At 44.7% G+C, this 27,612-nt stretch overlaps 1 protein-coding gene across 13 annotated transcripts in view; it reads right to left on the bottom strand.

Annotated features, from left to right (window-relative positions):
- The window catches only part of LOC123996368 (dedicator of cytokinesis protein 9-like), a 189,373-nt gene that overhangs the window by 65,366 nt on the left and 96,395 nt on the right, over positions 1 to 27,612 (bottom strand). For all 13 annotated transcript variants that reach the window (XM_046302578.1, XM_046307948.1, XM_046309542.1 and 10 more), the window contains exons 3-6: positions 19,375 to 19,464; positions 6,206 to 6,288; positions 5,414 to 5,483; positions 149 to 244 (exon numbers count right to left, since the gene is read on the bottom strand). In XM_046302578.1, the coding sequence (XP_046158534.1) occupies positions 149 to 244; positions 5,414 to 5,483; positions 6,206 to 6,288; positions 19,375 to 19,464 (339 nt within the window). The remainder of the gene's footprint in view (positions 1 to 148; positions 245 to 5,413; positions 5,484 to 6,205; positions 6,289 to 19,374; positions 19,465 to 27,612) is intronic.

Genomic DNA, 27,612 nt, shown 5'->3' with positions numbered 1-27,612 from the left:
TCTGATAAATGGTGTTGATGAAAATCTAGCTTCATCCTTCTGTTACTGGAGACACGAGAACGGACTATTGCTCATCTCGATATACATCTGGTACACTGTGTAAAAACCATTCCTCACAGAGATAGCTAGTGTCATCATCATCGCTCACCCTCATGGTGACACTGATGGCACTGTTCATGTTGCCTTTGTACAGCCAGCCATGCTTGGTGATCCCTCCTTTCTGGGAACCTAGGGAGGTTGTGTCCTGGAAGAGACATGGGAATGGGCTCAGACACACTCAAGGCAAACACACATACAGTACACAATGACATACACTGCACCACATCAACACATTACTGTGCTCCCTCTCTGCCACACTGTGCAACGCCCCTTGATCCTGTGGCTGATAGAAATGTCAGTATAGGAGACATGGAGGATGAGATGAGAAAAACCTCCGTTTGATCTACACTCATAGACAAAAGGGTTCCAAAAGGGTTCTTCGCCTGTCCCCATAGGAGAACCCATTTTGGTTCCAGGTAGAACCTTTTGTGGTTCCAGATAGAACACTTTTAGGTTCCATGTAAAACCCTATGTGGAAAGGAAACAAAAAGGGTCCTTCAAAGGGTTCTACTATGGGTATGGCTGAAGAACCCCTTTAGGTTCAAGATAGCACCTTTTTTTCTAAGAGTGTAGGTCTATTTCATTCCAAACAAGCAGCCAGCATATCCAACAAACCTCCACTATGAACCCAAATAAACAGCCTCTCTCCATGGCTTCTGCACTGAGACGTGACCATATCAGCCCAGTTCTTAGGTATACCATGAACGCATCCAATCCATTGACAAAGGGCACATATGATGAAAACACATGGCTACCATCTCTATTCCACCAAGACTTCCATAGGCATAATGATCTGTGTAAATAAGTCAATTAGGAGAGTAGTAAGGGTAGAGGTGACAGGGCACCAGCGTTTTACCCCTGGCCTGGTCTCCATCAGGTCCTCATGATCAGAACACATGCCCAGAGTGTTTAAGCCTCTTCTCTTTGACAGACTACAAAGTTAAAACCCAATGTTCCAGATACTTCTAGAAACTGACAATAATGAAATGGGTTTTCAAGATGACTTTGCATGACATGATTCCTATTCTCTTTCTCATCCAATAAAATGTATTTAAAGGTGTTGGCAGAGCATTTCATCGACTCATCTGAGGAGGGTCTGGAAACGTTCAGGGCCTGCTTCCAGTCATCACCCTGTGGCCAGAAGACACCAGTCCCCGGAGGACCAGACATTTTTACTTGTGTTTACTTTCAGTGAACCACAAGCTCCGCAAATGTTGCCCGGCAACACCCAAACAACCAGATGAATAAAACTGTTGCATCAATCAACCTTAGATGCAATACAGTGCAGAATAATTCCTTAATCATTTACACATTCGACCATAAACGTTTTACCCTCCTCCTGCCTGTGGTAATGCTATTGTCTTTAAATACATGAACAGACATGGGGCTGGGGTGAGTGTGAGTGTGAGTGTGTGTGTGTGTGTGTGTGTGTGTGTGTGTGTGTGTGTGTGTGTGTGTGTGTGTGTGTGTGTGTGTGTGTGTGTGTGTGTGTGTGTGTGTGTGTGTGTGGATTTATTTGGGGATTTCAGGAGAAAAGGGTCACTTTCTTAACTATCATCTGCTCAGCCCACTTCCCTGCAAGAGACTGCTGAGGGGTCTATAGATGGGACACTCTCGGTTGCTGGGCCTGGGAACATTCTCTTACAGTGGTGTGGGAGAGAGGTCAGGTGAAGGGTGAGCTGGGAGGAGTCTTGTTATCAGATGTAGTGCCCCTCTCCTGTCAGACCTAATGTTCCTCTCCTGTCAGATATAATACCCCTCCCCTGTCAGATCTAATGCCCCTCCCCTGTCAGATCTAATGCCCCTCCCCTGTCAGATCTAATGCCCCTCCCCTGTTTGATCTAATGCCCCTCCCCTGTCAGATCTAATGCCCCTCCCCTGTCAGATCTAATACCCCTCCCCTGTCAGATCTAATGCCCCTCCCCTGTCAGATCTAATGCCCCTCCTCTGTCAGATATAATGCCCCTCCCCTGTCATATCTAATGCCCCTCCCCTGTTAGATCTAATGCCCCTCCCCTGTCAGATCTAATGCCCCTCCCCTGTCAGATCTAATGCCCCTCCCCCGTCAGATCTAATGCCCCTCTCCTGTCAGATCTAATGCCCCTCCCCTGTCAGATCTAATGCCCCTCCCCTGTCAGATCTAATGCCCCTCCCCTGTCAGATCTAATGCCCCTCCTCTGTCAGATATAATGCCCCTCCCCTGTCATATCTAATGCCCCTCCCCTGTTAGATCTAATGCCCCTCCCCTGTCAGATCTAATGCCCCTCCCCTGTCAGATCTAATGCCCCTCCCCGTCAGATCTAATGCCCCTCTCCTGTCAGATCTAATGCCCCTCCCCTGTCAGATCTAATGCCCCTCCCCTGTCAGATCTAATGCCCCTCCCCTGTCAGATCTAATGCCCCTCCCCTGTTAGATCTAATGCCCCTCCCCTGTCAGATCTAATGCCCCTCCCCTGTCAGATCTAATGCCCCTCCCCGTCAGATCTAATGCCCCTCTCCTGTCAGATCTAATGCCCCTCCCCTGTCAGATCTAATGCCCCTCCCCTGTCAGATCTAATGCCCCTCCCCTGTCAGATCTAATGCCCCTCCCCTGTCAGATCTAATGCCCCTCCCCTTTCAGATCTAATGCCCCTCCCCTGTTAGATCTAATGTTCACTGAGGCACAGAGTTTCTAAACCCAGAGACGCAACATCGCAAGACTTCCGGGAATGCTTGCGAAGCAGACCAAGCAGACCAGGCAGACCAAGTAGACCAAGCAGACCAAGCAGACCAGGCAGACCAAGCAGACCAGGCAGACCAAGCAGACCAGGCAGACCATGCAGACCAGGCAGACCATGCAGACCAAGCAGACCATGCAGACCAAGCAGACCATGCAGACCAAGCAGACCAAGCAGACCAGGCAGACCAAGCAGACCAAGCAGACCAGGCAGACCATGCAGACCAGGCAGACCATGCAGACCAGGCAGACCAAGTAGACCAAGCAGACCAGGCAGACCAAGCAGACCAGGCAGACCAAGCAGACCAGGCAGACCAAGCAGACCAAGCAGACCAAGCAGACCAGGCAGACCATGCAGACCAGGCAGACCAAGCAGACCAAGCAGACCAAGCAGACCAGGCAGACCATGCAGACCAGGCAGACCAAGCAGACCAGGCAGACGAGGCAGACCAAGCAGACCATGCAGACCAGGCAGACCATGCAGACCAAGCAGACGAGGCAGACCAAGCAGACGAGGCAGACCAAGCAGACGAGGCAGACCAAGCAGACGAGGCAGACCATGCAGACCAAGCAGACGAGGCAGACCAAGCACACCAAGCAGACGAGGCAGGGGTTTGGGGTTTGAGAAATCAATGAAATACGTGCATTTTTTCCCTTTGCTGTTAACTTTCTCGAAATCTAAAAGCACCACAACATTATATCAAAAGAGTGCCTTTGATTTGATGGGCTGCACATGCACAGTTCAGCGCGGGAACCGAACACGATTACATGATCGAGGATTCCTATTGGAGAAGCAGTTTCTGCCTATCTTCATACTGTACTGTGTTTGACTGAGGGGTTCAGTGGTCAGGCCCTGACCTCTGGTGACCGGGCTAGTCGCGGCTCAACAAACCATTTGTCTAAATCACAGATAAGTGAATAAGGTCTCGATAAATATTACTCTAAAGACCTGTAGGGGGCATTGTCTGACACGAAAGGAGACATAATTCACACATATGTGACAGATGCAAATGTCAACATGACTCTAGCAGTTTAAGAGAGGCAAGTATAACATCAGTGTTATCAAACAGCCTGAGACTGCCTCAGGTCATGCTCTGCAGAACACCGTCCCTCTGAGGGTTCTACAGGCATCAGTGATTCATGCTCTCTTCAGGGTTGGCTTGAACACAGGTGACTCCATAGCCTCCCTCGTGTGCAATGACTCCCTGTCTCACAAGCCATTTCAAGGCCAACAAAGACTAATTTACACTGTTCACAGCAGAATCAGACATTTCTATGGTTCACAGGCCAAAGGGTTCTAGCTACGGATTCACAGTTGTATAAATCAGGCAGTCACTAAATGTAAAATAATTAGCTCACAACAAAAAGGGCCAAACCCATGAGCTGTAAGGAGTGAGGAGCCTCGGACCATGAACACATGAACACATGAACTTCTGCATGAGAAGAAAAATAGAAAAACCTGAGACCATTTGAGAGGTGGCCAGTGAACCAAAGTCCTGCAGCTAATTACCCTTTGTACTTTAGACACAACACGTGCTATTTAGACATAATATTAGCTATTTAGACATAATATTAGCTATTTAGACATAATATTAGCTATTTAGGCATACTATTAGCTATTTAGACACAACACATGCTACTGAGACACAACACGCGGCAGCGTAGCCTAGTGGTTAGAGCGTTGGACTAGTAACCAGAAGGTTGCGAGTTCAAACCCCTGAGCTGACAAGGTACAAATCTGTCGTTCTGCCCCTGAACAGGCAGTTAACCCACTGTTCCCAGGCTGTCATTGAAAATAAGAATATGTTCTTAACTGACTTGCCTGGTTAAATAAAGGTCAAATTAAAATTAAATTTAATATTAGACATAATATTAGCTACTGAGACACAACACGTGCTATTTAGAATGTATGCACACATGACTGTAAGTCGCTTTAGATAAAAGCGTCTGCTAAATGGCATATATTATTATTATTATAATATGTGCTATTTAGACATAATATTAGCTATTTAGACACAACACATGCTATTTAGACACAACACATGCTATTTAGAGATAATATTAGCTATTTAGACACAGCACATGCTATTTAGACACAACACATGCTATTTAGACACAACACATGCTATTTAGACACAAAATGTATTATTTAGATATGTTGTTTAGGCACAATATGTGCTGTTGAGACACAGAAATCTTTCATCTTTTGCCGGAGACATTTAACTAATGTGATTGGACCAGGAAAGCCAAATCAGTTCTTGTCTGAATGAATAACTGAAATCGGATCTGATGCTCGTGAGACTCAGAAGGGGTGTTCTTCTAGGAAATACAGGTGTCTAGGAGTAAAGAGTTTAGATACCGTGGCCTTCTGGCAGTGTAGAAAGCTGCTGGACTGTCTTAGCGGAGCATGAAAATGTAATTCATTATTCTGTCTGTCTGTATGGAGGATTATTTGATTTGAAATGATTTGTACATGGAGCATGTGGGCTGAGGGTCAAGAGTTGAGGTAAAAGCTTACGATCTGTGTGCTGATAGGAATGAACACAAGTGCTTAGCTAAATAGTTTGTTATTTGTAACTTTCTACAGGCATTCACTTACCTCATCTTTGTCAACATCTTCATCAACCTCAAAAACGTGGACAGCCAGTTTGTCTGGTCTGGACACTTTGCTGTAAAACACAAGGACGTGGATAAAGTGTGATTTGATCTTATCTATCAGAGGTCAGAGGTCATTCATTATCTATCAGAGGTCATTCATTGTTATAAGAAATTAAACCAAATGTAATGTAGAGTACAAGTCCCACTTACATAGGAACCGTGAACTAATTCAACCCAAGAAAACCACTGTGAAAAGTAGTGTCATGCTACGTCATATTTCATTGTTTCAATTTTCCTCCCTGGACACTGAATGGTGACCAAAGGGATGTTGACATCAATGGTAAGTCTCAAGGTTGGGGCAGCTTCGTTTTATGTCCAAATTCCACCACGATGACACTGGAAACCATATTCCTGGAACTAATGAGACACTCTTAGAACCAGGGTTAGTTTCCACCCTGACTAAATCCCACTGCTCCAGGAATAACCTGCGTTTGGCTTGAACAGGAAGTCTCTATTGTTATTGCTGGTTAAAACATAAAACCTGCATTTCCTTGTAGGGTATCCCATGCCAAAATCTCCTCAGCAATCAGCAACTAAGGCTGACAGAAGATTACAGACAGCCTGACACTGTCTGACACCTGTGTGTGTACGTGTCTCTGTGCACGTGCATTTTAGTGTGAAATCTTGGCACAAAGAGGGTAGCTGTACTAACTTGCCCATGAAGAAATCACCACTTGGTTACATGATATACAACACTGTACTGTCAAGACACCGTTCTGAACAACAGGCTTACTTTGGAAGCTGCCGAAAGTCCCCAGAGTAGTCCTCGTACTTGTAATTAACGACATGCCAGTCAGTGTTGTAGGTCTTGATGCACTGCAATAAAGAGAGAAACAATCACCGGCTTTCATGTGTAAATCAAGACACAGTTTCAATATTTAGTCTAAAGAAACCAGAAACATTCATACAAGCAAACAACAAACAATGTGTGTTAACCGAACTGTCTTCTTCTTCCCACGTAACATGAATGCAGATAGTTGGCAGAAAAGAGAAGTAGTAGATCAGTGCTCAGTAGTTCAGTGCTCAGTAGATCAGTGCTCAGTAGATCAGTGCTCAGTAGATCAGTGCTCAGTAGTTCAGTAGATCAGTGCTCAGTAGTTCAGTAGATCAGTGCTCAGTAGTTCAGTGCTCAGTAGATCAGTGCTCAGTAGATCAGTGCTCAGTAGATCAGCGCTCAGTAATTCAGTGCTCAGTAATTCAGTGCTCAGTAGTTCAGTGCTCAGTAGTTCAGTGCTCAGTAGTTCAGTAGATCAGTGCTCAGTAGATCAGCGCTCAGTAATTCAGTGCTCAGTAATTCAGTGCTCAGTAATTCAGTGCTCAGTAGTTCAGTGCCCAGTAGTTCAGTGCTCAGTAGTTCAGTAGATCAGTGCTCAGTAGATCAGTAGATCAGTGCTCAGTAGATCAGTGCTCAGTAGATCAGTAGATCAGTGCCCTGTAGTTCAGTGCTCAGTAGATCAGTGCCCAGTAGATCAGTGCTCAGTAGATCAGTGCTCAGTAGTTCAGTGCTCAGTAGTTCAGTAGATCAGTGCTCAGTAGATCAGTGCTCAGTAGATCAGTAGATCAGTGCCCAGTAGATCAGTGCCCAGTAGTTCAGTGCTCAGTAGTTCAGTGCCCAGTAGATCAGTGCCCAGTAGATCAGTGCTCAGTAGATCAGTGCTCAGTAGATCAGCGCTCAGTAGATCAGCGCTCAGTAGATCAGTGCTCAGTAGTTCAGTGCTCAGTAGTTAAGTGCTCAGTAGATCAGTGCCCAGTAGATCAGTGCTCAGTAGATCAGTGCTCAGTAGATCAGTGCTCAGTAGATCAGCGCTCAGTAGATCAGTGCTCAGTAGATCAGTGCACAGTAGTTAAGTGCTCAGTAGATCAGTAGATCAGTGCTCAGTAGATCAGTAGATCAGTGCTCAGTAGATCAGTGTTCAGTAGATCAGTGCTCAGTAGATCAGTGCCCAGTAGTTCAGTGCTCAGTAGATCAGTGCTCAGTAGATCAGTGCTCAGTAGTTCAGTAGATCAGTGCTCAGTAGATCAGTGCTCAGTAGTTCAGTGCTCAGTAGATCAGTGGTCAGTAGATCAGTGCTCAGTAGTTCAGTGCTCAGTATATCAGTGCTCAGTAGTTCAGTAGATCAGTGCTCAGTAGATCAGTGCTCAGTAGATCAGTGCCCAGTAGATCAGTGCTCAGTAGATCAGTGCTCAGTAGTTCAGTGCTCAGTAGATCAGTGCCCAGTAGTTCAGTAGATCAGTGCTCAGTAGATCAGTGCCCAGTAGATCAGTGCCCAGTAGTTCAGTAGATCAGTGCCCAGTAGATCAGTGCCCAGTAGATCAGCGCCCAGTAGTTCAGTAGATCAGTGCTCAGTAGATCAGTGCCCAGTAGTTCAGTAGATCAGTGCTCAGTAGATCAGCGCTCAGTAGATCAGTGCTCAGTAGATCAGTGCCTAGTAGTTAAGTGCTCAGTAGATCAGTAGATCAGTGCTCAGTAGATCAGTAGATCAGTGCTCAGTAGATCAGTGTTCAGTAGATCAGTGCTCAGTAGATCAGTGCCCAGTAGTTCAGTGCTCAGTAGATCAGTGCTCAGTCGATCAGTGCTCAGTAGTTCAGTAGATCAGTGCTCAGTAGATCAGTGCTCAGTAGTTCAGTGCTCAGTAGATCAGTGCTCAGTAGATCAGTGCTCAGTAGTTCAGTGCTCAGTATATCAGTGCTCAGTAGTTCAGTAGATCAGTGCTCAGTAGATCAGTGCTCAGTAGATCAGTGCCCAGTAGATCAGTGCTCAGTAGATCAGTGCTCAGTAGTTCAGTGCTCAGTAGATCAGTGCTCAGTAGATCAGTGCTCAGTAGATCAGTGCCCAGTAGTTCAGTAGATCAGTGCTCAGTAGATCAGTGCCCAGTAGATCAGTGCCCAGTAGTTCAGTAGATCAGTGCCCAGTAGATCAGTGCCCAGTAGATCAGTGCCCAGTAGTTCAGTAGATCAGTGCTCAGTAGATCAGTGCCCAGTAGTTCAGTAGATCAGTGTTCAGTAGATCAGTGCTCAGTAGATCAGTGCTCAGTAGATCAGTGCTCAGTAGATCAGTGCTCAGTAGATAAGTGCTCAGTAGATCAGTGCCCAGTAGTTCAGTAGATCAGTGCTCAGTAGATCAGTGCCCAGTAGATCAGTGCCCAGTAGATCAGTGCTCAGTAGATCAGTGCTCAGTAGTTCAGTGCTCAGTAGATCAGTGCTCAGTAGATCAGTGCCCAGTAGTTCAGTAGATCAGTGCTCAGTAGATCAGTGCCCAGTAGATCAGTGCCCAGTAGTTCAGTAGATCAGTGCCCAGTAGATCAGTGCCCAGTAGATCAGTGCCCAGTAGTTCAGTAGATCAGTGCTTAGTAGATCAGTGCCCAGTAGTTCAGTAGATCAGTGCTCAGTAGATCAGCGCTCAGTAGATCAGTGCCCAGTAGTTCAGTGCTCAGTAGATCAGTGCTCAGTAGATCAGTGCTCAATAGTTCAGTAGATCAGTGCTCAGTAGATCAGTGCTCAGTAGTTCAGTGCTCAGTAGATCAGTGCTCAGTAGATCAGTGCTCAGTAGTTCAGTGCTCAGTATATCAGTGCTCAGTAGTTCAGTAGATCAGTGCTCAGTAGATCAGTGCTCAGTAGATCAGTGCCCAGTAGATCAGTGCTCAGTAGATCAGTGCTCAGTAGTTCAGTGCTCAGTAGATCAGTGCTCAGTAGATCAGTGCTCAGTAGATCAGTGCCCAGTAGTTCAGTAGATCAGTGCTCAGTAGATCAGTGCCCAGTAGATCAGTGCCCAGTAGTTCAGTAGATCAGTGCCCAGTAGATCAGTGCCCAGTAGATCAGTGCCCAGTAGTTCAGTAGATCAGTGCTCAGTAGATCAGTGCCCAGTAGTTCAGTAGATCAGTGTTCAGTAGATCAGTGCTCAGTAGATAAGTGCTCAGTAGATCAGTGCCCAGTAGTTCAGTAGATCAGTGCTCAGTAGATCAGTGCCCAGTAGATCAGTGCTCAGTAGATCAGTGCTCAGTAGATCAGTGCTCAGTAGATCAGTGCTCAGTAGTTCAGTAGATCAGTGCTCAGTAGTTCAGTAGATCAGTGCTCAGTAGTTCAGTAGGTCAGTAGATCAGTGCCCAGTAGATCAGTGCTCAGTACATCAGTGCTCAGTACATCAGTGCCCAGTAGATCAGTGCTCAGTAGTTCAGTAGTTCAGTGCCCAGTAAATCAGTGGTCAGTAGATCAGTGCTCAGTAGATCAGTGTCCAGTAGATCAGTGCTCAGTAGTTCAGTGCTCAGTAGATCAGTGCTCAGTAGATCAGTGTTCAGGAGATCAGTGCTCAGTAGATCAGTGCTCAGTAGATCAGTGCCCAGTAGTTCAGTAGATCAGTGCCCAGTAGATCAGTGCTCAGTAGATCAGTGCTCAGTAGATCAGTGCTCAGTAGATCAGTGCTCAGTAGTTCAGTGCTCAGTAGATCAGTGCTCAGTAGTTCAGTAGATCAGTGCTCAGTAGATCAGTGCACAGTAGATCAGTGCTCAGTAGATCAGTAGATCAGTGCTCAGTAGATCAGTGTTCAGTAGATCAGTGCTCAGTAGATCAGTGCCCAGTAGTTCAGTGCTCAGTAGATCAGTAGATCAGTGCTCAGTAGTTCAGTAGATCAGTGCTCAGTAGATCAGTGCTCAGTAGTTCAGTGCTCAGTAGATCAGTGCTCAGTAGATCAGTGCTCAGTAGATCAGTGCTCAGTAGATCAGTGCTCAGTAGTTCAGTAGATCAGTGCTCAGTAGTTAAGTAGGTCAGTAGATCAGTGCCCAGTAGATCAGTGCTCAGTACATCAGTGCTCAGTAGATCAGTGCTCAGTAGTTCAGTAGTTCAGTGCCCAGTAGATCAGTGGTCAGTAGATCAGTGCTCAGTAGATCAGTGTTCAGTAGTTCAGTGCTCAGTAGATCAGTGGTCAGTAGATCAGTGCTCAGTAGTTCAGTAGATCAGTGCTCAGTAGTTCAGTGCTCAGTAGATCAGTGCTCAGTAGATCAGTGCCCAGTAGATCAGTGCCCAGTAGATCAGTGCTCAGTAGATCAGTGCTCAGTAGATCAGTGCTCAGTAGATCAGTGCTCAGTAGTTCAGTAGATCAGTGCTCAGTAGTTCAGTGCTCAGTAGATCAGTGGTCAGTAGATCAGTGCTCAGTAGATCAGTGCTCAGTAGATCAGTGGTCAGTAGTTCAGTAGATCAGTAGTTCAGTAGATCAGTGCTCAGTAGATCAGTGCTCAGTAGTTCAGTGCCCAGTAGATCAGTGCTCAGTAGTTCAGTAGATCAGTGCTCAGTAGATCAGTGCTCAGTAGTTCAGTAGATCAGTGCTCCGTAGATCAGTTCTCAGTAGTTCAGTGCCCAGTAGATCAGTGCTCAGTAGATCAGTGCTCAGTAGATCAGTGCTCAGTAGATCAGCGCTCAGTAGATCAGTGCTCAGTAGTTCAGTGCTCAGTAGATCAGTGTTCAGTAGATCAGTGCTCAGTAGATCAGTGCCCAGTAGTTCAGTGCTCAGTAGATCAGTAGATCAGTGCTCAGTAGATCAGTGCTCAGTAGATCAGTGCTCAGTAGATCAGTGTTCAGTAGATCAGTGCTCAGTAGATCAGTGCCCAGTAGTTCAGTGCTCAGTAGATCAGTAGATCAGTGCTCAGTATATCAGTGCTCAGTAGTTCAGTGCTCAGTAGATCAGTAGATCAGTGCTCAGTAGATCAGTAGATCAGTGCTCAGTAGATCAGGGTTCAGTAGATCAGTAGATCAGTGCCCAGTAGTTCAGTGCTCAGTAGATCAGTAGATCAGTGCTCAGTAGTTCAGTAGATCAGTGCTCAGTAGATCAGTGCTCAGTAGTTCAGTGCTCAGTAGATCAGTGCTCAGTAGATCAGTGCTCAGTAGTTCAGTAGATCAGTGCTCAGTAGATCAGTGCACAGTAGATCAGTGCTCAGTAGATCAGTAGATCAGTGCTCAGTAGATCAGTGTTCAGTAGATCAGTGCTCAGTAGATCAGTGCCCAGTAGTTCAGTGCTCAGTAGATCAGTAGATCAGTGCTCAGTAGTTCAGTAGATCAGTGCTCAGTAGATCAGTGCTCAGTAGTTCAGTGCTCAGTAGATCAGTGCTCAGTAGATCAGTGCTCAGTAGTTCAGTGCTCAGTAGATCAGTGCTCAGTAGTTCAGTAGATCAGTGCTCAGTAGATCAGTGCTCAGTAGATCAGTGCCCAGTAGATCTATGCTCAGTAGATCAGTGCTCAGTAGTTCAGTGCTCAGTAGTTCAGTGCTCAGTAGATCAGTGCTCAGTAGATCAGTAGATCAGTAGATCAGTGCTCAGTAGATCAGTGCTCAGTAGTTCAGTAGATCAGTGCTCAGTAGATCAGTGCTCAGTAGATCAGTGCCCAGTAGATCAGTGCTCAGTAGATCAGTGCTCAGTAGTTCAGTGCTCAGTAGTTCAGTGCTCAGTAGATCAGTGCCCAGTAGATCAGTGCCCAGTAGTTCAGTGCTCAGTAGATCAGTGCTCAGTAGATCAGTAGATCAGTAGATCAGTAGATCAGTGCCCAGTAGTTCAGTGCTCAGTAGATCAGTGCTCAGTAGATCAGTGCCCAGTAGTTCAGTAGATCAGTGTTCAGTAGATCAGTGCTCAGTAGATCAGTGCTCAGTAGATAAGTGCTCAGTAGATCAGTGCCCAGTAGTTCAGTAGATCAGTGCTCAGTAGATCAGTGCCCAGTAGATCAGTGCCCAGTAGATCAGTGCTCAGTAGATCAGTGCTCAATAGTTCAGTGCTCAGTAGATCAGTGCTCAGTAGATCAGTGCCCAGTAGTTCAGTAGATCAGTGCTCAGTAGATCAGTGCCCAGTAGATCAGTGCCCAGTAGTTCAGTAGATCAGTGCCCAGTAGATCAGTGCCCAGTAGATCAGTGCCCAGTAGTTCAGTAGATCAGTGCTCAGTAGATCAGTGCCCAGTAGTTCAGTGCTCAGTAGATCAGTGCTCAGTAGATCAGTGCTCTCAGTAGATCAGTGCCTAGTAGTTAAGTGCTCAGTAGATCAGTAGATCAGTGCTCAGTAGTAGATCAGTGCTCAGTAGATCAGTGTTCAGTAGATCAGTGCTCAGTAGATCAGTGCTCAGTAGATCAGTGCTCAGTAGATCAGTGCTCAGTAGTTCAGTAGATCAGTGCTCAGTAGATCAGTGCTCAGTAGTTCAGTGCTCAGTAGATCAGTGCTCAGTAGATCAGTGCTCAGTAGTTCAGTGCTCAGTATATCAGTGCTCAGTAGTTCAGTAGATCAGTGCTCAGTAGATCAGTGCTCAGTAGATCAGTGCCCAGTAGATCAGTGCTCAGTAGATCAGTGCTCAGTAGTTCAGTGCTCAGTAGATCAGTGCTCAGTAGATCAGTGCTCAGTAGATCAGTGCCCAGTAGTTCAGTAGATCAGTGCTCAGTAGATCAGTGCCCAGTAGATCAGTGCCCAGTAGTTCAGTAGATCAGTGCCCAGTAGATCAGTGCCCAGTAGATCAGTGCCCAGTAGTTCAGTAGATCAGTGCTCAGTAGATCAGTGCCCAGTAGTTCAGTAGATCAGTGTTCAGTAGATCAGTGCTCAGTAGATCAGTGCTCAGTAGATCAGTGCTCAGTAGATAAGTGCTCAGTAGTTCAGTAGATCAGTGCTCAGTAGTTCAGTAGATCAGTAGATCAGTGCCCAGTAGATCAGTGCTCAGTACATCAGTGCTCAGTACATCAGTGCCCAGTAGATCAGTGCTCAGTAGTTCAGTAGTTCAGTGCCCAGTAAATCAGTGGTCAGTAGATCAGTGCTCAGTAGATCATTGTCCAGTAGATCAGTGTTCAGTAGTTCAGTGCTCAGTAGATCAGTGCTCAGTAGATCAGTGTTCAGGAGATCAGTGCTCGGTAGATCAGTGCTCAGTAGATCAGTGCCCAGTAGTTCAGTAGATCAGTGCCCAGTAGATCAGTGCTCAGTAGATCAGTGCTCAGTAGATCAGTGCTCAGTAGATCAGTGCTCAGTAGTTCAGTGCTCAGTAGATCAGTGCTCAGTAGTTCAGTAGATCAGTGCTCAGTAGATCAGTAGATCAGTGCTCAGTAGATCAGTGTTCAGTAGATCAGTGCTCAGTAGATCAGTGCCCAGTAGTTCAGTGCTCAGTAGATCAGTAGATCAGTGCTCAGTAGTTCAGTAGATCAGTGCTCAGTAGATCAGTGCTCAGTAGTTCAGTGCTCAGTAGATCAGTGCTCAGTAGATCAGTGGTCAGTAGATCAGTGCTCAGTAGATCAGTGCTCAGTAGTTCAGTAGATCAGTGCTCAGTAGTTCAGTAGGTCAGTAGATCAGTGCCCAGTAGATCAGTGCTCAGTACATCAGTGCTCAGTAGATCAGTGCTCAGTAGTTCAGTAGTTCAGTGCCCAGTAGATCAGTGGTCAGTAGATCAGTGCTCAGTAGATCAGTGTTCAGTAGTTCAGTGCTCAGTAGATCAGTGGTCAGTAGATCAGTGCTCAGTAGTTCAGTAGATCAGTGCTCAGTAGTTCAGTGCTCAGTAGATCAGTGCTCAGTAGATCAGTGCCCAGTAGATCAGTGCCCAGTAGATCAGTGCTCAGTAGATCAGTGCTCAGTAGATCAGTGCTCAGTAGATCAGTGCTCAGTAGTTCAGTAGATCAGTGCTCAGTAGATCAGTGGTCAGTAGTTCAGTAGTTCAGTGCTCAGTAGATCAGTGGTCAGTAGATCAGTGCTCAGTAGATCAGTGCTCAGTAGATCAGTGGTCAGTAGTTCAGTAGATCAGTAGTTCAGTAGATCAGTGCTCAGTAGATCAGTGCCCAGTAGTTCAGTGTTCAGTAGTTCAGTGCTCAGTAGATCAGTAGATCAGTGCTCAGTAGATCAGTGCTCAGTAGATCAGTGTTCAGTAGATCAGTGCTCAGTAGATCAGTGCCCAGTAGTTCAGTGCTCAGTAGATCAGTGCTCAGTAGTTCAGTGCTCAGTAGATCAGTAGATCAGTGCTCAGTAGATCAGTAGATCAGTGCTCAGTAGATCAGTGTTCAGGTGATCAGTGCTCAGTAGATCAGTGCCCAGTAGTTCAGTGCTCAGTAGATCAGTAGATCAGTGCTCAGTAGTTCAGTAGATCAGTGCTCAGTAGATCAGTGCTCAGTAGTTCAGTGCTCAGTAGATCAGTGCTCAGTAGATCAGTGCTCAGTAGTTCAGTGCTCAGTAGATCAGTGCTCAGTAGTTCAGTAGATCAGTGCTCAGTAGATCAGTGCACAGTAGATCAGTGCTCAGTAGATCAGTAGATCAGTGCTCAGTAGATCAGTGTTCAGTAGATCAGTGCTCAGTAGATCAGTAGATCAGTGCTCAGTAGATCAGTGTTCAGGTGATCAGTGCTCAGTAGATCAGTGCCCAGTAGTTTAGTGCTCAGTAGATCAGTAGATCAGTGCTCAGTAGTTCAGTAGATCAGTGCTCAGTAGATCAGTGCTCAGTAGTTCAGTGCTCAGTAGATCAGTGCTCAGTAGATCAGTGCTCAGTAGTTCAGTGCTCAGTAGATCAGTGCTCAGTAGTTCAGTAGATCAGTGCTCAGTAGATCAGTGCTCAGTAGATCAGTGCCCAGTAGATCTGTGCTCAGTAGATCAGTGATCAGTAGTTCAGTGCTCAGTAGTTCAGTGCTCAGTAGATCAGTGCTCAGTAGATCAGTAGATCAGTAGATCAGTGCTCAGTAGATCAGTGCTCAGTAGTTCAGTAGATCAGTGCTCAGTAGATCAGTGCTCAGTAGATCAGTGCTCAGTAGATCAGTGCTCAGTAGTTCAGTGCTCAGTAGTTCAGTGCTCAGTAGATCAGTGCTCAGTAGATCAGTGCTCAGTAGATCAGTGCTCAGTAGATCAGTGCTCAGTAGATCAGTGCCCAGTAGTTCAGTGCTCAGTAGATCAGTGCTCAGTAGATCAGTGCTCAGTAGTTCAGTAGATCAGTGCTCAGTAGATCAGTGCTCAGTAGTTCAGTGCTCAGTAGATCAGTGCTCAGTAGATCAGTGCTCAGTAGTTCAGTGCTCAGTATATCAGTGCTCAGTAGTTCAGTAGATCAGTGCTCAGTAGATCAGTGCTCAGTAGATCAGTGCCCAGTAGATCAGTGCTCAGTAGATCAGTGCTCAGTAGTTCAGTGCTCAGTAGATCAGTGCTCAGTAGATCAGTGCTCAGTAGATCAGTGCCCAGTAGTTCAGTGCCCAGTAGATCAGTGCCCAGTAGTTCAGTAGATCAGTGCCCAGTAGATCAGTGCCCAGTAGATCAGTGCCCAGTAGTTCAGTAGATCAGTGCTCAGTAGATCAGTGCCCAGTAGTTCAGTAGATCAGTGTTCAGTAGATCAGTGCTCAGTAGATCAGTGCTCAGTAGATCAGTGCTCAGTAGATAAGTGCTCAGTAGTTCAGTAGATCAGTGCTCAGTAGTTCAGTAGATCAGTAGATCAGTGCCCAGTAGATCAGTGCTCAGTACATCAGTGCTCAGTACATCAGTGCCCAGTAGATCAGTGCTCAGTAGTTCAGTAGTTCAGTGCCCAGTAAATCAGTGGTCAGTAGATCAGTGCTCAGTAGATCATTGTCCAGTAGATCAGTGTTCAGTAGTTCAGTGCTCAGTAGATCAGTGCTCAGTAGATCAGTGTTCAGGAGATCAGTGCTCGGTAGATCAGTGCTCAGTAGATCAGTGCCCAGTAGTTCAGTAGATCAGTGCCCAGTAGATCAGTGCTCAGTAGATCAGTGCTCAGTAGATCAGTGCTCAGTAGATCAGTGCTCAGTAGTTCAGTGCTCAGTAGATCAGTGCTCAGTAGTTCAGTAGATCAGTGCTCAGTAGATCAGTAGATCAGTGCTCAGTAGATCAGTGTTCAGTAGATCAGTGCTCAGTAGATCAGTGCCCAGTAGTTCAGTGCTCAGTAGATCAGTAGATCAGTGCTCAGTAGATCAGTGCTCAGTAGATCAGTGCTCAGTAGTTCAGTGCTCAGTAGATCAGTGCTCAGTAGATCAGTGCTCAGTAGATCAGTGCTCAGTAGATCAGTGCTCAGTAGTTCAGTAGATCAGTGCTCAGTAGTTCAGTAGGTCAGTAGATCAGTGCCCAGTAGATCAGTGCTCAGTACATCAGTGCTCAGTAGATCAGTGCTCAGTAGTTCAGTAGTTCAGTGCCCAGTAGATCAGTGGTCAGTAGATCAGTGCTCAGTAGATCAGTGTTCAGTAGTTCAGTGCTCAGTAGATCAGTGGTCAGTAGATCAGTGCTCAGTAGTTCAGTAGATCAGTGCTCAGTAGTTCAGTGCTCAGTAGATCAGTGCTCAGTAGATCAGTGCCCAGTAGATCAGTGCCCAGTAGATCAGTGCTCAGTAGATCAGTGCTCAGTAGATCAGTGCTCAGTAGATCAGTGCTCAGTAGTTCAGTAGATCAGTGCTCAGTAGATCAGTGGTCAGTAGTTCAGTAGTTCAGTGCTCAGTAGATCAGTGGTCAGTAGATCAGTGCTCAGTAGATCAGTGCTCAGTAGATCAGTGGTCAGTAGTTCAGTAGATCAGTAGTTCAGTAGATCAGTGCTCAGTAGATCAGTGCCCAGTAGTTCAGTGCCCAGTAGTTCAGTGCTCAGTAGATCAGTAGATCAGTGCTCAGTAGATCAGTGCTCAGTAGATCAGTGTTCAGTAGATCAGTGCTCAGTAGATCAGTGCCCAGTAGTTCAGTGCTCAGTAGATCAGTGCTCAGTAGTTCAGTGCTCAGTAGATCAGTAGATCAGTGCTCAGTAGATCAGTAGATCAGTGCTCAGTAGATCAGTGTTCAGGTGATCAGTGCTCAGTAGATCAGTGCCCAGTAGTTCAGTGCTCAGTAGATCAGTAGATCAGTGCTCAGTAGTTCAGTAGATCAGTGCTCAGTAGATCAGTGCTCAGTAGTTCAGTGCTCAGTAGATCAGTGCTCAGTAGATCAGTGCTCAGTAGTTCAGTGCTCAGTAGATCAGTGCTCAGTAGTTCAGTAGATCAGTGCTCAGTAGATCAGTGCACAGTAGATCAGTGCTCAGTAGATCAGTAGATCAGTGCTCAGTAGATCAGTGTTCAGTAGATCAGTGCTCAGTAGATCAGTAGATCAGTGCTCAGTAGATCAGTGTTCAGGTGATCAGTGCTCAGTAGATCAGTGCCCAGTAGTTTAGTGCTCAGTAGATCAGTAGATCAGTGCTCAGTAGTTCAGTAGATCAGTGCTCAGTAGATCAGTGCTCAGTAGTTCAGTGCTCAGTAGATCAGTGCTCAGTAGATCAGTGCTCAGTAGTTCAGTGCTCAGTAGATCAGTGCTCAGTAGTTCAGTAGATCAGTGCTCAGTAGATCAGTGCTCAGTAGATCAGTGCCCAGTAGATCTGTGCTCAGTAGATCAGTGCTCAGTAGTTCAGTGCTCAGTAGTTCAGTGCTCAGTAGATCAGTGCTCAGTAGATCAGTAGATCAGTAGATCAGTGCTCAGTAGATCAGTGCTCAGTAGTTCAGTAGATCAGTGCTCAGTAGATCAGTGCTCAGTAGATCAGTGCTCAGTAGATCAGTGCTCAGTAGTTCAGTGCTCAGTAGTTCAGTGCTCAGTAGATCAGTGCCCAGTAGATCAGTGCCCAGTAGTTCAGTGCTCAGTAGTTCAGTAGATCAGTAGATCAGTGATCAGTAGATCAGTAGATCAGTAGATCAGTAGATCAGTAGATCAGTAGATCAGTGCCCAGTAGTTCAGTGCTCAGTAGATCAGTGCTCAGTAGATCATTGCTCAGTAGACCCAAGATTAAGTCAAACTTTGAGATTTTGTCTCATCTCAAATCCTAGATATCAGCTTAGTTATTATATGTTATGCTTTGAGACCTTTTTTGATGATTGAAATGGTAGAGTTTTTTGGTTGAGTCAAATCTTGCAATGAGAAAAGGAAATGTTTTATGATGATAACAGTATGACAGAAATCTGAATTATGACCCATCCATAGTTATGTCTGGAACAGATATGTAGGCTGTGTGTGACATTGTATAGTTCGGTCCTTGACTAATCATGTTCTGTACTATGCATTATGTCATGTTTAATGTGGACCCCAGGAAGAGTAGCTGATGCTTTTGTCAGCGGCTAATGGGGATCTTACTAATAAGTATCAAACATCAAAATAGTTCAGCTTTGTTAGGGGAGCCTGGCTCCTCCAGTAAGGAGGAGTTTATAGCCCAATACAAAGGTCGCTGTAACGTCTCCCATCTACAGTCACTCCAGAGCAGGTGCGTTTAGGGCGTGTGTTTGACACTTCACCCCAGACTTCTTGTGTCAGGGGAACTGTTGTGCACTCACCTTTGGTCTAATAATTCAGAACAGAATGGACAGTAAGCCTGATTATATTCTGATTTCAAGATCAATTTCAATACCACTTAGTTGCAGAAGGCATTTACCGGGCTTGGTACAGGGAGGTACACTACGGTTAACAGGGCTCTGAGAGAATGAAGACCAGACGTTTTGAGAAGAACAATCCATTTACCTTGGAACTGGATTCCGTTTATCAGTTTTTTGGTCTCCTGGCCTGAACAGATGTTATTGAAGAGAATGAAAATACTCCTATTGGCTGGATGGCTTCCAGTAACGACCCATAATTCCTACAACCTGTCTGTACTGAACAATAAAACACCATTGTGTAACAAAGTATGTGCTAAGTGAAATAGAAGTTCGGTTCGGCTGGACACATTCAATAAACAATGGGGAAATCATCACAGACCCTAAAGTCTGTGCGGCACAGTGTGTTTCCATATCTATTGATCTTGTACAGGCCGCCATCTACATAAATGAGTGGTCAGAAGCTGGCTGAAGACTGACTCTAATGTCTGTATTTAATATAGCTGCATGGTGAAAGTAATGGCACATCTCAATGCCAACATCTAACTGCAAATAAAACCACTGCTCTACCTGCACAAAGGTTCATTTCTGCAGGGTTATTGCACTCGTAGGATCCTACCTCTTGGACAAACAGACTCTGCGCCTCCTTCTCTGCATTCTCAGGCACTGTGGGGTAGACAGTTCTTCCTTGACGTCTCTGAGTCGAAATCTGTAGATGCAAAACAGTTTTATTTATTAAATCAAGTTCATGCCAGGCTCTGGTTAAATTATGAGACTGGATGAGCGTAGACTGATGCTCTGTGCCAACACAGATTCCGAACATGTTTTTTTCTCAGTACTACAGTATGTGGACCTGGTTTACTAAATGCTCCGGGAAAATATTGTTTCATGCTAGAGAATGGTCTCAGGTCTGTGGAGGTTCTAGAGGGCAGAGAGGGAGGCAGGGCCAGAATGGGATGCTCCTCTCCTACACATTGTTGAGCTCCAGGCCAGGGCCAGGGAACCACATACAGACAGACACGCCCAGGGCCTCAGCCTGGCTCTCAGCCACTCAGCCCAGCCATGGGGCTCCCTCCCTCCCTGAGGAGCTGGGTCCGGATTCACAAAACATTCCTTACGAAAAAACATAAGAGGTTTCTTTAGGAAAAAAATAATTAGTTCATAAGATAGTTCGTAAATGCAATTCCTCTAAATATTCTTAGGAATTTGTAGTTTTCTTAGGAACTTCGTAAATAGCTTCTTTATGTGTCATTGACAGTAGTGACATGCTTGAAACCAATAAATACGTTTACGTGACAGGGATGATAGGATTTGGTTACGTCATTATTTTTCACACATTATAGCCATCAGATTATATCAAAACAAAAATGGATAACCAAGGAAAGAGCAAAAAACCCATCAGCAAACAAGAGCTTGAAGTGACGGTGGAGGAAAGAGCAGACAGGAAAAGGTTGCTGTTGGGGAGACTGAATAACTGCTGGGTCACTGCAGAGACCAGTCAGAGAGGATGGGTGAGAGTGGCCATTCCTGTCTCTGCCGCCGGGGGTATAGCAAGGGACAGTGACGCTGTGAAAAAAGAAGTGGTCCGACATCAAGAAGAAGAAGGGAGCGTAGAGACCATTCATGTGGACCAACTGGACGAGGTGTCGTTCATGATAGGAGAGATGGTGGTAGAGGAACTGTGCAACCGGTAAGTTAGGCAGCTACGTTAGCTAGCTAACGTGTAACAACATTATAGCCAACAACATAGCCAACGACATTAACGTTAATGATATAGCTAATCTGATGGCTATAATGTGTGAAAAATAATGACATGACCAAATCCTATCATCCCTGTCACGTAAACGTATTTATTGGTTTCAAGCATGTCACTAATGTCAATGACACATAAAGAAGCTATTTACGAAGTTCCTAAATAAAAATATTTACGAAGTTCCTAAAGAAACCTCTTATGTTTTTTCGTAAGGAATGTTTTGTGAATCCGGACCCAGCTCCTCCTAAATACAGCCAGTTAAGTTAGCCAATATCTTTTTTGCAAATTGATGACATAGCGGTAGCTATATAACACTCACAGAATTTTGTAATGCATTGTTAATTACTAGCTAGCTAGATAATGAGTGATTCACTTGTTTTCTGGCTGTATTTAAATATCCGGTAGCCAACTGTGTCTGTGGCGCAAGAAAACTTTCATGTTTACAAAATTATCCATTCGTCTCAAGACAAGGGTTTAACTGTCCTAAAGGTAAGTACATTTCCAAGAAGAAATCCTGAAACATTATTTTCAAGAATTCCATCTGTTCTTAACTTTTTTATCAGGAAGAAACATAGAAAAACCTTAAGAACATTTCCAACTTTATTGAGGAATAGCAACTTTGCTTAACTTTCTTCATACGTCTATAATTAAGGAAAAAAATTCAGTTAAGAAGACATTTCTTCTTAAGATGGTTTTGTGAATCCGGCCTCTGGACTTTTGCACACACTGTATATAGACTTTTTCTATTGTGTTATTGACTGTACGTGGCCAGGTCGCAGTTGTAAAGGAGAACTTGTTCTCAACTGGCCTACCAGGTTAATCTCTCTCTCTCTCTCTGGTCTCTCTCTCTCTCTCTGGTCTCTCTCTCTCTCTCTCTCTCTCTCTCTCTCTCTCTCTCTCTCTCTCTCTCTCTCTCTCTCTCTCTCTCTCTCAACAGAATCTACTCAGTAGGACTTCATTGTCAGTAAGACCGTTTTTCACTAAGACAAGATACATTTTGTGAATTAATTACTGTACATGTGGGACTCCTTTTAGATATGAGTAATGTCTTGATATGCACGAGGATTTATGGAAGTCAACTACTGTTGGAGATCCCTGCTGTTGTTCTTCATTCTTAACAGCACATGTTCATCCCAGTTAGGAGCGTAGCCTAGTTTTGAGTTCCCATTGGAGACGTGTCTGACACGTCTCACTTAAAAGGAGATTCCCACTGATAATAACTGTTCAACAGAGTGTTTTGTACCCCTATCCCCTCTAGATGTTTACTCCATGGTGATTCCTTAAGCAGAAACGTTTCAACTTAACATCTTTAAAGTAGGAGATATAAAAATAAAGCACCACTACAGAGGAGGCAGCAGAGCACAGTTACCCCACATGGGTGAGAGAGAAACAAACTACAGCAAATCATTTTTTCACGAGGCAAATTCTTATTTTTAATGACAGCCTAGAAGCAGTAGGTTAACTGCCTTGTTCAGGCGCAGAACAACATATTTTTTACCTTGTCAGCTCGGTGATTTGATCTTGCAACCTTTCAGATTACTAGTCCAACACTCTAACCACTAGGCTAACCGCAAGAACAACAAACATTAACTTCCTCACCTAACTCAAATCCTTTTAAAGCCAAACTGGACATAGTTCAGAGGAGAACCGTGATGTGTCTGTGGTCCCTGACTTACGTTAAGTATACAGTATTTTCAAGATCAGGGCAATGGGACAGTGGTGAGGTAAGCAATTCAACACAGCTGTAGATTTCCTGTTCATGCAGCTTTTGCTGAGCAACTTAACCAATAGGTCTGCTTTCGTCATTATCTCTGAACGCCAGCAGATACATTTTCAGTATTTCTCCAGCATGCAAGGCAAAATAGCTCTCCAATTAAACTTAAATTGAGTCACAGACTGTGAAATGAGACACAAAAGCCAGAGCAGGCCAGTACAGACGTCATTTTCTATTCGCAAAGCCCAAACAAAGAATGGAAAATAGACATTCAATATACTAGCCCAAACCTCAACCCAAGGCTTATCAATACTAGACCAAACCTCACCCCAAGGCTAATCAATACTAGACCAAACCTCACCACAAGGCTAATCAATACTAGACCAAACCTCACCTAAAAGCTAATCAATACTAGACCAAACCTCACCTAAAGGCTAATCAATACTAGACCAAACCTCACCCCAAGGCTAATCAATGCTACACCAAACCTCACCTCAAGGCTAATCAATACTAGACCAAACCTCACCTCAAGGCTAATCAATACTAGACCAAGCCTCACCCCAAGGCTAATCAATACTAGACCAAACCTCACCTAAAGGCTAATCAATGCTACACCAAACCTCACCCCAAAGCTAATCAATACTAGACCAAACCTCACCTGAAGGCTAATCAATACTAGATCAAACCTCACCCCAAGACTAATCAATGCTACACCAAACCTCACCTCAAGGCTAATCAATACTAGACCAAACCTCACCTAAAGGCTAATCAATACTAGACCAAACCTCACCCCAAGGTGCAATACCACTAAAAGAAAGAGAACAGTTCTATCTCATATTTTCTTGCCGAAATGATTTCTTTGTGAATCAGTGGGATATTATTATGCACTGTACAGGTTAGGTCATAGAGCCTAATGACGGGTCCAGATGTCCTTTCAGGTAACTAACCTAACGTACAGGAGTGCAGGGCTCCAGTTACAAACAGTGACTTTAATGTGATGTTAGCTAATAGTTAGCTACCGCTGAGCATTGCATTCCTGCTGAGTCAGCCTGGTGCTAGTAAAGCCTAGCCCTGTGCTGCCTGCCAAAAATACAATTAATAAATTATGGGATGAGTGAGGTTGCCTCACAATTTTACTATAGAGAGTCACCAAATCAGTTTTAACATTGCTGGCGTAATGTACTGTACCAAATGTTTCATTGCCAGTCATGTTTGTTTTTTCGTGACAATACCAAAACAAAGCTGTCACAACCACGCTCATGAATAAGTGCATTTGTGTCATCAGTAGAGGACTAGATCTGATTCAGGGATGGACTTCGTCATTAGAATTTCCATTTGGTTAGGCGACAATCACCAGAAGCAGTCAATCTTGCACGACAACTGCAATGAGGACCATATTAAGGTCCTATTTGTGAGACAGAGTTCCCTCCTCCACTTCCTCTCCCCAGCCCCAGGTTTCCTGCTGGGAGTTGGTAATCTCTCCATGATCTAACCAGCAGAAACAAACACTAACACGTCGTCCCTCACAACACTTTGCTGAACGTCCTGGGGTCAACCACTGATGATACATATTGTAGGTCTGCTACTACAGAGGAATCTCCCATATTTACTTCTCCGGAAATTACTATTACACTTCTCCTTATCTCCTGTTCCCCTCAGGTCTCTCTCTGAACCCTAATACTTGAAGACATACGAAGAGTTGTATTAGAAACATCCTGCCATGCTGAAGTGGCTCCAATAGGGAGAAATAGCAAGAGGGGGAATAGAAAGATGAGGACGAGGAAGAGGATGAATAGAAAGAGGAGGAAAAGGATGAAGAAGAAGAGGAAGATGAGGAAGATGAGGAAGAGGATGACTAGGAAGAGGAGGAAGAGGATGGATTAGGAAGTGGAAGGTGAGGATGATGAGGAAGGAGGAAGATGAAGAGGAGGACAATAAAGAGGAAGAAGATGAATAAGAAGAGGATGAATAGGAAGAGGAAGATGAAGAATAGGAATATGAGGAAGATGAGGAAGAGGAGGAATATGAAGAGGATGAAGATGAGGAAGCAGATGAATAGGAAGATGAGGAAGAGGATGAAGATGAGGAATAGGATGGAGAGGAAGCGGAAGAGGAGGAATAGGAAGATGAGGAAGAGGAGGAAGCGGAAGATGAGGATGAAGAGTATGAATAGGGAGAGGATGGAGAGGACGATGAGGAAGTGGATGAAGAGGAGGAATAGGGAGGATGGAGAGGAAGAGGAGGAATAGGAAGAGGATGAATAGGAAGATGAGGAAGGGGAGAAAGGGGAGAAAGATGAGGATGAGGAAGAGGAGGAATAGGAAGAGGATGAATAGGAAGAGGAGGAATAGGAATAGTAGTAATCCCAAAGAAATTCCCTAAGAGGACACGTTGACTAAGCCTGGAGGAACCAGTGGTTGGCTCTCCTAACGCCCTAAACAAATGTTGGGGCTCAGTCACGATGTCTTCAGATGTCATCACCTGTCACTCCCTTCACAACACACCGCTTGTAGCAGGACTCGTATGTCATGGCCAGAGCAGAGAGTTCCACTGTTGACTGAGAAATTGGATAGCTGTAACGGTTTTCTTGACTCGAAGGAGAGGCTGACCAAAGCGCAGCGTGGTTATTTTGATTCATGTTTAATAAACCATTTCACATGAACAAACTAACAAAAACAAGAAACGTGAAAACCCAAAACAGTCCTATCTGGTGCAAACACAGAGGCAGGAACAATCACCCACAAACACACAGTGAAACCCAGGCTACCTAATTATGATTCTCAATCAGAGACAACTAATGACACCTGCCTCTGATTGAGAACCATACTAGGCCGAAACATAGAAATACCCAAATCACAGAAAAACAAACATAGACTGCCCACCCCAACTCACGCCCTGCCCATACTAAATAATGTCAAAACAAAGGAAATAAAGGTCAGAACGTGACAATAGCCTGATAGTCCATGAGAAAGCGCCAGTAAGTATTCTTATTTTTTGGCCATAAAGCAACAAAAAAGAACTGTTAACCCGCTGAATAAATCTAGGAAATCGAAGCCTTTCCTTTCAAATGTTTATTTTTCAACATAGCTATATCCTAAGGAAAATATCTAAAAAACCATTACGGCTTCTGGAAAAAAAGGAACCTTCTCAATAGACGAGAGAGAGAAAACATATCCGTTGGATCGTGAGACAGTGAGGAAGGGTCATGTTTTGCTGATACAGGATGCCATTCCTGTCACTGTTAAAGAGCATCTTCCAAAGTGGTCTCACTTCCTGAAGCGCTTCTGCCAGGCCAGATTCCCATTTCACAATGTGTCGTGTAGCGATGGAAAGTTTGAGAGGGTGACATGGGCTAAGTCCTGCTGAATGGGCTTAGAGATAGTGTAAGGAAGGGCTAGGCCCTATCTCAACAAAACAGACGACCCCTGACCTCTAAAGTGTGAAGCAGGGATGTGAACGTAAGGTTAGCCTCTGTGAATGACCTCACCGTACTCTTGTAACATGGGCCTGGCTGGGCCACACTGAAATAGCATGAAATCACAATAAACACGACAACCAAAACATGCACGTGGGAGGCAGACAGGATTGATGGGATGATGGCTGGATGATGACACTATGCACCAGTGGCAGGATGGGACGGCGGCTTCGGGAAGTCGAAAGGAGGTGGAGTGTGTTTGTTCATACATAACAACTGGTGTGCTGCTTCAAGTGTGAAGGAAATCTCGTGCCTTTGTTCACCTGATACAGAACACCTGATGGTGAGCTGCAGACCCTTTAATCTACCAAGACAGTTCTCATCCATAATTGTCACGACTGTCTCCATCCCTCCATAAGCCAACACCACTCTGGCACTCAACGAACTGTATGGGGTCATAAACAAACAACCTCCCACCTGGACAAGAGGGGAAATAACTATGTGTGAATTCTGTTCATAGACTACAGTTCAGCGTTCAACACGATAGTCCTCTCCAAGCTCATCACCAAGCTATGGCCCCTGGGACTGAACCTCTGCCTACATATATACATATCTACCTCAAATACCTTGTACCCCTGTACATTGATCTGGTACTGGTACTCCCTGTATATAGCTCTACATTGATCTGGTACTGGTACTCCCTGTATATAGCTCCACATTGATCTGGTACTGGTACTCCCTGTATATAGCTCCACATTGATCTGGTACTGGTACTCCCTGTATATAGCTGCACATTGATCTGGTACTGGTACTCCCTGTATATAGCTCCACATTGATCTGGTACTGGTATTCCCTGTATGTAACTCTACAATGATCTGGTACTGGTATTCCCTGTATGTAACTCTACAATGATCTGGTACTGGTATTCCCTGTATGTAACTCTACAATGATCTGGTACTGGTACACCCTGTATGTAACTCTACAATGATCTGGTACTGGTACTCCCTGTATGTAACTCTACAATGATCTGGTACTGGTATTCCCTGTATGTAACTCTACAATGATCTGGTACTGGTACTCCCTGTATGTAACTCTACAATGATCTGGTACTGGTATTCCCTGTATGTAACTCTACAATGATCTGGTAACTCTACAATGATCTGGTACTGGTATTCCCTGTATGTAACTCTACAATGATCTGGTACTGGTACTCCCTGTATGTAACTCTACAATGATCTGGTACTGATATTCCCTGTATGTAACTCTACAATGATCTGGTACTGGTACTCCATGTATATAGCAATACATCTTACCATTTTATTTTCAAACTGCATCGTTGGCAAGGGCTCGTAAGCAAGCGTTTCAGGGAAAAAGTCTACACCTGAAACCCCACCTCTTTAAGGAATACCTAGGATAGGATAAAGTAATCCTTCTCACCCCCCCTCCCCCCCCTTAAAATATTTAGATGCACTATTGTAAAGTGGTTGTTCCACTGGATGTCATAAGGTGAATGCACCAATTTGTAAGTCGCTCTGGATAAGAGCGTCTGCTAAATGACTTAAATGTAAATGTAAATGTATTCAGCGCATGTCACAAATATAATTTGATTTGATTTGATGTTGATAGATCACATTAAGTTGATAGCAATTATCCAACACGGTGCACTATAATGGAAACTATCAAGATCTTATCAACATTGACATATTGTTTACCTTCAGTAATAAATGATATCCATCCTTACCTCACTGACTACTTATTCTGTAGCAGACTAGTCTAATGGTGTTCTCTTCTGTCCGGTAATCTCTGAGCTCTGCTCAAGAACAGAGGAATATCAAATCAAATTTGATTTGTCACATGCGCCGACTACAACAGACCTTACAGTGAAATGCTTTACTTACAAGCTCTTAACCAACAACGCAGTTCAAAAAAAATTAAGAAAATATTTAATAAATAAACTAAAGTAGAAAATAAACAA

Source organism: Oncorhynchus gorbuscha, linkage group LG01 (assembly GCF_021184085.1).
Source record: "Oncorhynchus gorbuscha isolate QuinsamMale2020 ecotype Even-year linkage group LG01, OgorEven_v1.0, whole genome shotgun sequence".
NCBI lineage: Eukaryota > Metazoa > Chordata > Actinopteri > Salmoniformes > Salmonidae > Oncorhynchus > Oncorhynchus gorbuscha.
This window is presented reverse-complemented; position numbering and strand designations above follow the sequence as displayed.